A 12,079-nucleotide genomic window follows, 5' to 3' on the forward strand; every position below is an offset into this window, starting at 1 on the left:
ATTTAAACAGGACCAACTAAAGCTATTTTACCCAGTAAATGAATTAATACACATTGATCGCGATTTAACAAACTTCCTAGTGTTGATATTGCAAAACCATTAAGCGTTTAACCATTAAGCGTTTCTTCTAAAATCGAAATATTGATTGCACAACCATACTCCGTTAAAACCTAAATGCAATAAAACGTTTAAAAATTGCATCACCGAAACAAATAGCCGAGTGTACCGGTATAATGCAATAAATGTCTCGGAATATCTTTTCTACACAGGTTAATTTAAACTGCAATTTAAATTACTGACAGTAATAAAAACAAAGAATCGCAGGTAAGAGTAAACGAGCTGGGCAGACACACGGGGGCGCCCTCACACAAAATTCCCTGGTGTCATCGTGGTGCGTTACACCGCTCCCCACGGCTAGATTTCATGCTTTAACATTTAGGCCGATGAAGCTTTTGTCCTACTATCAATGTACCCCAAGTGGCCGTTGTCAGGTAATAGCTAAGTAAGTTACATCTATATCAAAAGGATTTAACATCTCTGATTTATTTGTGCAATCTTTTTCAGAGACAAAGCATTTCAGGAATGTTATTCTTCTCTTTACATAGTCATACGTGCTCGGCGAACTGCTGTTTCAATGTCATGTTCTCCCGAATTTGTAATGCAAAAGCTGATACCTTCAGATTATATTTGAATAACTTTAGATATTTGGGGTACTTTGTATATGCCTCGTTAACTCTATGAACAGTATGATGGAGTTGCACTTGCAAAACGGAGACGTTAACTCGGAGATTAAAATTTTGAAGGATTTTTTTTGGGGGGAGGCCTGACGAACATAGCCAAATTAAATAGGGCTATGGGGGGGGAGTAATAGGCGTATTGCTGCATATAAACACTTAAACAGAAATATAGGCCTAAAATAATATATTGGATTTAAATGCTGTTGTTCTGAATTTCATATAAATTGTTACATATAGTGAAACAGAATCCAAAAGCAACGCGAGTAGAAACCTGAGAAAGAGAACATCTTTTTTTGTACAAAGTTGTAGCATTTCAAAATACACTGAAATGAACTAAGTGTCTATTTTATAAAGATCCCAATTGCTTTGAGGCACCTTACAAGATTCTGGAACTTAAAATCCTCCCTCCCGCCATTAAGATCAAACGGCGGAGTGGACTGAGAGAGTTCCTTCCCTGTCCCTCGCAGTTAAACTGCATTTCCTCGGTTGTCAGTAAAGCCAGCCCTCGGTATTTATCACGCTATTGACGTGCTGTTAGCGAATGGGAGCGGGCGGCCTGATCTCTCGCCCGGCGAGGTCATTCCGCTTTCAGTTGGCACTTGTTGCTCAGACCTCCTGGGTATTAAGACTCACCGCGCATATTCATTTTTTAAACTAATATTTCCTAGTAATCGGGTGGGAAATATCGATGGTTGGAGCGGAATACAGTCACTTTTGACACCTGAAAGTTGATCGAGATTAGTTCGATATCTTATTAACTATAACGGGAGGAGTATGGTTGATAACACCGGTATGGCAACAAAATCTGCTTTGGTAAGCGGCGATGTTTCATTCCAAATGCAAAACTTTAAAAATGTACTAAAGTCAAAATACTTCGGGTTTTACTTTAAGATTTAATTCAAATGCGTTGTTTACTGGGTTTATTATATTTGCAGAGTAATTGATTAATATATCACACACATATGCATTTATCAACGTATAGTGCCTTGCATATACATTATGTTAACATAACTTCTTGGTCTACGTTAATGTATAATTATTACATTTGGATGTTTTTCTCCGGATTAAGTAGTGTGTGTGTAATGTTGCAATTTGTTATTGCCAAAGATTTAATACAGAAAATCAAGTTTAAGTCAGATTTTCGTATCCTGGCGACAAGACTGAATATGTCTTTGCGATTAATTCGTTGTTACTAAATACAGTAAATTAAATACAGTTTTAAGTTAAAGGATGAACCTACACGTTACGCGAGAGATTCGGTAGTGATTTTATTAATCTTACCCAGAGAAATTTCCGTCTTGCGTAACTGCAGTATGCCAAAGCTGAATAATTCGCACTTGATATATTATCTATATTATGTCTTGCCTTCTTTCGGAATGACTGTGCTTCGTAAAAAATGTTAGCCATGCATTTCCTCATTCCGTGCAGCAAACCGCCTTTTCATCGGCGACCTCCCTTCCCATACTGGTGTCTCCCGGCCAGACTCACAGCCACTTCCCGGGCTCGCAGTCTCATCAACCGGCCGGCGGCATGAAGCTGGAGGCGGTCATGGAGAACCTCCAGCGGCAGCAAGCTGCGCGCCTGGCCGTACAGGAAAGACTCCGGCAGGCGGAAAAGGAGAAACACATACGGAGCCTGGTGGAAGCACAGATTAAACATCGAACACTGGCTCTCGGCCACTACCAGGCAGCCATCCAAAGCGCTTTGGCTGCGGGGGAGCCCGGCTCGCCCTTGGGGACCAGCTCTGAAAACAGGCAACACGTTAACCGAGACTTAAGTTACAATGAAACGGAAGAGCAGTCGGACTCAGCCAGCGAGCTGGCGGACGATCCCGGCACAGACGCCGAAGATCGGGATCTGGAGGAAAGTGGTCTGGAGAATGGGGGAGTCGCGTCTGACGTAGCGGAGGGAGAGTCGAGGGGCTCGCAGTCCCGCAGCTCTTTGCAGGGGGGCACAGCAGCGCACACACTGCCCAGGGCCGGCCGGCAGCCGGGACGGTCGCAGTCGCCTGGGGGAGCGGCGCAGCACGAATGGACTTACGAGGAGCAATTCAGACAGGTGAGGTTATGCTGATCCATGCCCGATCTCCAGTTTCGCAGACTACTGATCAGATCACTCCCCGGCTTCGTGTAAAGCTGCACATGAACGGAGGCGGTTCTGTCGAGATGAGCAAATTACCGGCGGCTGCCCTGATTATAAAGCGCGTCCCTCTTCAGCAGGACAGTGGTGTGCTTTAACGGAGCTTGATGTTATTGTCAGGTTACTAAGTTGTGTTAAGTCGGACGCAAAAGTGTGACATCTACAGTTTTAAATATAAGCTGATGTTGACTTTTTGCAACACCGATTCCCTGTGTATATTTTCCATTCCATACAGATTTCGTCTTATGACCTTTATTTAAGAATAATCCACAGGGCTCACTAATATGTGAAATTCTGATGATGGCTGTTGTCTTGGTGTTTTGTCATTCCCGTGTAGGCCTAAGTCTGTCTACAGTACACTATGTGAAGTTTCCTAAGACTTACTTCTTGTCCCTGTGACAAACATAAGGTGGATTTTATATGAAAGCTATATGGTTTAAAATGAATCGTACATAATGGCCTGATCTATCGTCCATTTCTGCAGTTACGTTTCATAATCGTGCGTCCAGGGCGTTTCTCTTAGACGGCCCCGGCATCGAATCGCCTCATTATACAGTGATGCTCAGTCTTAAGTCGAAGCAAATCTATATTTCTGAGTGCCTTTGGATGGGCTCGCCATCCTTTATTTATGACGTATAATTTAAAAGCTTTACTAAATGCAATATGTACATCAGGGGCTGCATTAAGGCATGCATTAATGCAGCCCAGGGCACGGAAATGCAATTTGAATTAGGGGAAATGATGTTGATACGGGGCATAAAACGCTACGAAACTGCATGACATCAGCGGCCGCATGATTCGCAGCGTCTCCCTGCGCTTGCTGCCTGGCCCCGGATAGGGTTTCTGATACTACCCTGATGGGCCAATTCAAAAATTTAATTATAAAAACTAAGTAACATCTAAAAAAAATGTGCAATCTATTTCATATCTTTTTAACGGATGTCCATCTTGACAGAGACATGTCTAAGAACCTGACCTTTGCTCGGGAGACAGATTAAGTTTCATTATCTGAGATATATTGGCCTATCTGATAAGTTTTATTGATATCTGAAGAAATAGCAAAGTACTGTATAAAATCCTCTCTAAAGATCTTTTGAATTAGGAAAGGACTCAGCGTACAGAATTTTCTCGATTGTTACAGGCTTGTAAAATTTTGTGTCTGCGTGTTAATTCTCATTTTGTTGTTGAATTCCTTCACATAAAACAATGTAGCTACAGAAGACACAGCTGGCTGAGATATTAAAGCGTTTTATGTTCAAAGATGCAACTACACCACGTTTAAAGGCAGGACCTAGTACCCGTGAAATAAGATCACATCGATACTGCAGTACACGTCCCAGTTAAAGTGTCTTGCAAATAACCTAAATGGTTATTACCACTGCACCCTAAAAACTGATATCAGTCCTCTTTAAATATTTACATGAATTATAAGTAAGCACAGTTAACAGCCTCTGTTATTGTAACGTGAGAGTTTTGCTGAAAGGACACTGGTACTATTCGCAAGTTGGTATTTGACTAATTTAAAAAGTCTTTATAGCTTACCTCAAGTAACAGCATTTTTGCATTATTTTGCTAACCGCCTTAACTAAGAGGAGGAAGAAGTTTACAGACTGTAACTGATTTCATGGTATTTAAATTTATTTATTTTTGATGACAAGTTTTATGTTCCTGGGGATCCTTAGTAGGTGCGTCTAGCTGGTTTTGGTAGAACCCAGTTGGAGATGCCTTTCTACATAGAACTTTTCTACTGAGCTGTTTACTGTCTACTGGCAGTTTCTCAGAAGGTGGAACCAGCACATCTGGCACCAGTAATCACGCTCCGTTCAAAATCGCTTAAATCGGGGCGTCTTAGCTGTTCTAAAGCTCAGCCGAACCTCTTGACCCCGTCTATGTTCTGGATGCATGCAGCCCACGATTGGCTGTTTAGAGCAGAAGGCTGTTAGCGTTAACAAGCAGGTGTGTCTAATAAGCTGGACGCTGAGTGCAGTTTATACAGGCTGATTTGCTGCTTGGTGCATTCAGGATTTCTAGTGGGAAGGAGCAGCGTGCATTCATGGATGTTTCGCAGCTCCGGTTGACAGACAGTCGTGTTTGGCTCGAGGCTGAGCTCTGCCCTAGAGGGGGGGGGGGGGGGGGGACGTACATAGCGCGGGACTCGCACCTCCCCACAGCATTGTTCTGCTGATATAACTAACAAGAATATGTAGCATACGTAGGGGAAAGAGCGCCAACTAAACAAAAGTCCTGGGTTCGAATCCCAGGGATCATGCACAAACTTTAACTCTTTACTGTACTTTGGATTAAAGTGGCAAATGAAATGAATGCATGTAAAAATATGTAAGAAATGGGTATGAGAGGGGTATGGATACCCTGGCAGATTCAGAGGGCCCAGCACTTTCACGGCGGACATATTGTCAGGGACCCCAGAATTCCTGGGTATTCCCCTGGTCAGAAATAAAGTAATGACATCATACAAATGACATCAGAGAGAAGTAGGATTGTCGATTGTTTGTCGACAGAAAAGGGGCAGTCTGTGAGGCAGGCTTGTTTGTGTTTTAATGAAGCGGCGGCCTCTGGACAGCATTAACGGCCTCAGGTAAATCGCTTAATACAGTCACACACCACATAACGGCACTTCGGTCAATGACGGACCACATATGTGATGCTGGTCCCATAATAACTATAATGGAGCTGAAAAATTCCTATCGCCTAGCGACTGTCGCCGTTGTGACATCATAGTGCAACACATTACTCACATGTTTATAGTGATGCAGGTGTAAACAAAAGTATAGCACATAGAATTATGCACAGTACATAATACTCGATAATAATAATAAACAACTATCTTCCTGATTTATTTATTTACAATATTGTGTTTCTCTCCTTATTTTAGAGTGAATTCATTCTACCATCTAGGTTTATGAAAATCCTTAGGGGCCCCCAGACAGTTCAAATTTTCGCTCCTTCCCAGCTCCCAGCCAGTGAGTCCACATTTTCCCATAACAAATTTAGAGGGGGTGGGGGAGGCGGGCTCTGCTGACACCTAACCAAAATCCAAGAGGCGGTATTTTTTTCACCCCTTACTCCTTTGCGTACAAAGAACTGATCTCAACTTCCCAGCAGTTCTGAGTAAATGAAAGGTTGTGTCATTGACATAATGATGATTTAAATGTAAATTCAGGAGTCTAATTTTATCTGGGATTTGGTAATGAATAGCTGATGAAGGACGTAAACACGAGGTAAAGCAGAGCTTCTCGTTACCTGAGCCACTGCCTCTCCCCTTGTTGGACATGTCAGCCGCTGAGGGCCTTACAGGCCTAAAGACTCAAATGTCAACAACTTAAAGACGTGTCGGCGAGGGCGGTGGGGGAAGTCCTGTCCGTTCTGTCCCTCGAGGATTTTGAGAGCGATATCCCATTTGTATGTCAGGCTGGACGCTGGCACAGACTCAAGTTCCCACACCAGGAATTCCTTTTATTTTCCTGCCCCCCCCCACATTGGACGTGTTAGGCTGGAAACCCACTGAGTCTGCACCGTTGTGCTGGGCTCTTCGTACCCTGTCGATCACACGAACAAATTTGACCTTCATCTTCATCTCATTTCCATATTACCAGTGTCACAGAAAAGTCGGAAATCTCGGTAGCAGGGAATTAAACTGAAATTGCATGGGGGCTACGGCATGCAAAATGGGGGCTGGGGTGGGGCTGCATGCGGAAGAATATGTTCTAAACTTGTTTTTGGTTCTGCCATACCGTGAGGCGCAAACCTCATTTTTTTTCATAGCCGAATTTTCAGAACCAAGACAATGTATTTTCAACAAGCATATGCTAAATTGTAAATAATCAAGTGTATTTGTGCACTCTGTATTTATACATTTCTACGTTCTCTCCACATTCCATTGGAGAATAGTGCCGATTTTAGTCGTAGGTGTTAAAGATCAAGCTTTCTGTCGATGCCCTAACTGTGTATTGTCTTTAATGTATTCTGTAGACGTGTCATACCTTTCTGTTTACAGGTGTTAAAAATAGCTGGAGTTGTCTTCGGTTGAAAGTTTGGGTTGTGCCCAGATGGGTGTGTATTTACATGAAGTAAGTGTTAATATTGTCATGACCATATTGCTCTGGATATACACCCACGTCTCGCCAAATAATTTGTTTCCATAACACAGTGGCTCAGGATGCCTCGACTATCGCACTCATAAAAAAACAACCCCCAGTTTAATGTAACCTGGCTAATATTGTCATATGAAACTAGGTTCCCATGGTTACAAACAAACGAGATGCTAACTGACCTCTCGTTTCTCTGGAAAGTAAATAATTAATAGTCTTCCGTGCTGGTCGGTTCGTAGGCATGGGACAAATATCTTTGGGGCTAAAGATACTCTGCTGGATCCTATTTAAAAGTTCATGTTACATCAAAATAATTGCAGCCCTTACAGTCTTTGATGGCGGTTTGGCCACTTTTCCGCTAACAAAATTATCCGAAAGGCCACTTTGATAAACAGCTGTGATGCAGTCTGTATCCCAAAGTGGACACTTTCCAGCTGAAAACGCCTAACTTCCCACGCGTGTGTGGAAAGTTTGCTGGTTTGTGTCCTTATGTACATCGAAATGCACTTGTACACAGCCCATTTGTCCACATCTGTAAGTACACATGCGCGTTGTGTCTCCGCATCTATACTCATATGCACGTCTCAGTGGGGATTACAGCAGACCGTAAATGCAGGGCTGTGCTTCTGCGATGTCTAAAGCACATCACTTAAATCACAACTACTTTTAATGCGCTGGATCCATTTTGTAGACGTATGTAACAGTGCGTTTACGACGCTTTGCCAATGGCAGTGTTTGTTACCCAAAGGAAATCCAGTCTTCCTCCTTCATATTGAATGTTCCTGAATTATTCATCAAAGTCAATGAAGGGATAAACCGTTTGGAAGAAATATCACTTAATACTTATGCCGCGTTTGTTTCCTTTTAATCACTAGATAGCTAGGAACCATATTTTGTGTGTATAAATTTCATGTTGGCATGCAGTCCGGGGTGTTCCCATGCCTCCTGTCCTTTGCAGTGCCTTGGCATTTCCGATCAGGAGTGACAGAGAGATGTTTCCAGTTCCCTACTGGTTTCAGGTACAGGACGGTGAGCAAACTGGTGTAACCACTCCCATTTCTCCCGGCGACCGCTGGAGGGGGTTTCTGTGGTGTCGTATGTTGAGATTCCATTTCAATGGGTCCTTTGTCACGATTTTATTAGAAAATTAAACGTTTGGCACATTCGACCTCAAACTAACAAAAGAGATTAATATCACTCTCCGTTGTGGAAACAGGACGTTCCGAATCGTCCAGAACTGAGGAGGTTCTTCCGTGAAGAAGATTCCCTCGGTTCATGTTGCCCGGCCATTTCTAACATAGGGGTATTTGACGTTTCAGTTGAGTAACACTGTAAACATATTACCTTAAATGGGCGACATTTAAGTGTACCACACTGCATTTTCCATTTCCCTGTTAAAAACGACACATTTTAAGTCCATTTTAATTCAGGCTCTTAAATGATCTGTGAACTTCCCATGAGGCAGTTATCTTACTGCTTATTGGCGCATTAATTATTTATAATAGACACTAGCAATGTTATTATTAAAAAGAACCGATGTTGTACAGTTAATACATCGCAAGCTGAGGCCTTTTGCAATCTAAATATTCTTAAATAAAAATTATTATGTAATGTGTTATATCTTTGTTTAATAATATATTGTATATGGTTTACAGCAGTGGTTCCCAGCCCAGTCCTCAGGGACCCTGAGACGGTCCATGTTTTTGCTCCCTCTTAGCTCCCAGCCAGGCAGTCCTACCAGTAGCTGAGAGGGAGCAAAAACATGGACTGTCTGTGCATCCCCGAGGACCGGGTTGGGAAACACTGGTTAACAGTTAAGAATACTTCATATCCCTGCCACAGCCACGCGTGTTTGCATACGATGATATAGTATGGTGGTAAAATTCAGAGCCACACCATCTTGGTGGAACTTTTGTTTGGGGGGCAGTGTGTGGGTCTGCTGGTGGTCAGCAGAGTGATTGTACCACTGGGCCCTTGAGTAAGTCCCTTAACCCCAGTTACTCCAGGGACCGGCTAGTCCTGCTTTCTCAACTGTACGTTGCTTTGGAAGAAAGCTTCTTCTAAATATAAAGCACACCAGTAAAGCATTACTGATACATGACTTAAATTCTTTGATAATGGGTATTATATGCATGAATTTGTCCTGTATAGAATTTTGGCAGAACTTAAAAGGGATTGTGTTATTTGTATAACTTTTCTCTTCAGCGGTGTTTCCCAGTCCGGTCCTCTGGGGCCCACAGCCAGTCCACGTTTTTGGTCTCTCTGAGCTCTGCGCCCCGGGAGCTGGGAGGCAGCAAAAATGTGGACTGTCTATGAGTCGCCAAGGATCGGATTGGGAAGCACTTCCCTTTGGAAATACTAATAATGTATTGTACTTTATGGTGGGCGGGTCCTTGAGAAAAGACTGGTGTCTTTAGAGACTTAGGCTGTGTCTAAATTCAGGGGTTGCATCTTTCTAAGGACGTGGTCTACAATGAATTCTGGGATATGTCGGCCCACAAAGGATCCAATGGGGGATCTTTCGCAACTGGGAAAAAGAAGCATGTATTTCTAGACCACATGTGAAGGAGCCTTCGAAACGGGACAGCCTGATTGTGTGGCTGAGTCGCTTGGTCACAGGGACCTTCACCAGCACTGGCTTTACTCATGAAATAACAAGGACCTTCTCCTGAAACGTGTAGATGTGAAGTTACAGAACGAAATATGTGCTTAATCTAACTGTTTTCATGTGTGCACGCGTATTACACGTTTGAGCATATGTGTCTGGAAAAAAGCCGGCACGTGTGAAACCGGCGTTTGCAGGCAGACCGCAGGGCAGTAACTTGGCTTAGCCTTTCACTGCGCGACGACGCGACACAGGAACCCTGCCCATTTAAGTCGGCGTCTTGTGTAACCCGATTCCCCGTAATCGGTGTTGGTCTGTTCGGGTGTCTCGCGCGGGCTCGCATGCACTTCTGCTCCTGTTTGCCCGTCGCTCGAGGGCTTCTCGCGGAGTTCATCGCTGGGATAAGGCAGTAAAGGCAAAAAAATTAACGACAGTCCGCAGCGGGGCACCGCAACCGGTATGCAGCCCTTCATACTGGAAACATATTAAAGCTGTGAATCAGCAACGATGAGCAAACAGTTCAGTTCAGTCAGCGAAAGGCAAAAGGGAATTCCTTTATGGAGAATGAATGTATGTTTAGAGCTCACTATCCTGTAGCAGCAAAGTAGTACTGCAGCATTTTTACTGCTCAGCACCTCTGAAATCCAGCAATCCCCTTCAGACGAGAACTCGTCCACTCCGGGTTCATCTCATTCTTTTATCTTCCGTTTGTTTGCTCTTTAAAAGTTTTTTTTTTTTTGGGGGGGGGGGGGGACGAAATAGCAGGAGAAAACGTAAGGTAGTACTGACGATGCAAGGAATAATTCGCTTTAAGATCTCTGCATGATGTAAAGGGTAGAAATCGCTTTGGTGATACTTAACCAAACGGCAAAGTTAAAAGCATAACATGTCATTTATGGTCTGCTGTGTTTCAGCCTTAAAGTGGGTTGTTTGCGTTACCTATTATAAATATCATTGTAGCAAAACAACAGTTCATCAGAGCTGATAATCATATAGGCATATTGTTCAATTTGCAGTTCTAATCTAAAATTTTTGTTTAGTATTATGAACGGTGATGTAGAAGTGCGCTGTGCATTTTAGCAGACTGTCAGAAGCGTTGATGGCCTTTGTGAACACAAGTCAAGACCACACATAACCTGGGATTTTCATTTGAGGCTTTGATTTCTTTCTGTTTGTGTTTTGACAGGAAATGCTATCCCTCACAGATAATGTGGCCCTTTCAAATTTTAACAGGCAGTCTGCTTGCAGTCCCCTCAAGCATTTTTATCTACATCACCCCCTCTTAGATTGCTGACCTCGTTCCTCCAATTAATTCTGGCACTTCCTGTTAGCCCCCTTAAATCCTCATTTAGCGGTCTTCCTAATTATTATCTAAGTAAACGAGTCAGTAAATGGCCCTTGAAGTCCTAAAGCTCCTTCTTGATCTGACAAAATAATTGCAAAATAACTAAAATCAAACAGATTCATTTTTTTCCCTAGCAGGTATGATGCTTCATCTATAAACCAACAGAATTCTGTGTGAAAATCTGGCAATAATTTGATCTTTTTATGGTGGAAACGGCTAATGAAACAACATTGTCATTTCCTATAGAGCAAACGGTCCCTCCCCTGCATTTTTTTTCTCTTTGAACTGTGACCCCATAACATAGTTCAAAGACATTTTTAGAACAGTGTGTAACGATATCCTCAGGACCGTAATTATGGTTCTCAGCTCTGGTCAATCTCTGTTTTTTTTTTCTTCATTTCACCAGGAATATTTTTTTTCATTTACTTTCTATTAGAAAAACAAACCAGTAGCTACTTTTAAGTGATATGCTTCTATCTGCATGTCGTATTGGCAGATTTGAGCGTAACCAGCGCTAGACTGAATCCGCAATGACAGCATGTGCAGTAAGTGCTGGAGTGTTTGATCCCATCTCTGACGCATCTGCCCTGCAGAGTCACACCTGGAGCTTCTCGAAATGACTCTGCTCCGACCTTTGAAGAGCCTGATTCGTTATGGAGGTCCGCGCGTTTTCCCGCGATGGCTGCGTCACGTGACTAATCTGCCCCTCACCCTTGTAGCCCGCTGACCTATCTGGCAGTTTTCTCCTGGCTCGAGTCCAGCTGGCTCCTGTACAAACGGATTCCCCTCTCAGGCCTGAAAGCGGAGGGAGACTCCCAGCAGTGACTCACAGGAACGCCACATCCCCCCAAATGCCGCTTAGCCGGTAACCCTGAACCCAGAAACGTGCCCTCAGACGTACGCGGGCAACTTCACCAAATGCGTTCCGAACATTTTTCACCCTCCCGCCCTCATTGTTTTATTGGCTTGATTCCACATTTAATTTTTAATATTTCTTCTCAGATTGAAATCCTGCCTCATATTGCAGGGGAAAAAAAGCGGTGATTTGTACGTGTTCCACCCAAAAACATCAGACCAACCCGGCTGTGCGTGAGCGCCCAGAGCAGGGCGGCGGTCTTAAAGGAACTCCGCCCCCCCACCACCC

The 12,079-nt window shown here is 43.4% G+C and overlaps 1 protein-coding gene across 2 annotated transcripts in view; it reads left to right on the forward strand.

The window, feature by feature from the left end:
- The first annotated feature begins 1,223 nt into the window (after positions 1-1,223).
- LOC125724562 (AT-rich interactive domain-containing protein 3A-like) overlaps positions 1,224-12,079 on the forward strand; it is a 40,964-nt gene continuing 30,108 nt past the window's right edge. The window contains exons 1-2 of one of the 2 annotated variants that reach the window (XM_049001287.1): positions 1,224-1,550; positions 2,166-2,795. In XM_049001287.1, coding sequence (XP_048857244.1) covers positions 1,512-1,550; positions 2,166-2,795 — 669 coding nt within the window. In that variant the 5' untranslated portion in view covers positions 1,224-1,511. The remainder of the gene's footprint in view (positions 1,551-2,165; positions 2,796-12,079) is intronic. The other variant, XM_049001288.1, reaches the window with a different exon arrangement.

The sequence above is a fragment of the Brienomyrus brachyistius genome, chromosome 2 (assembly GCF_023856365.1).
Source record: "Brienomyrus brachyistius isolate T26 chromosome 2, BBRACH_0.4, whole genome shotgun sequence".
NCBI classification, from domain to species: domain Eukaryota; kingdom Metazoa; phylum Chordata; class Actinopteri; order Osteoglossiformes; family Mormyridae; genus Brienomyrus; species Brienomyrus brachyistius.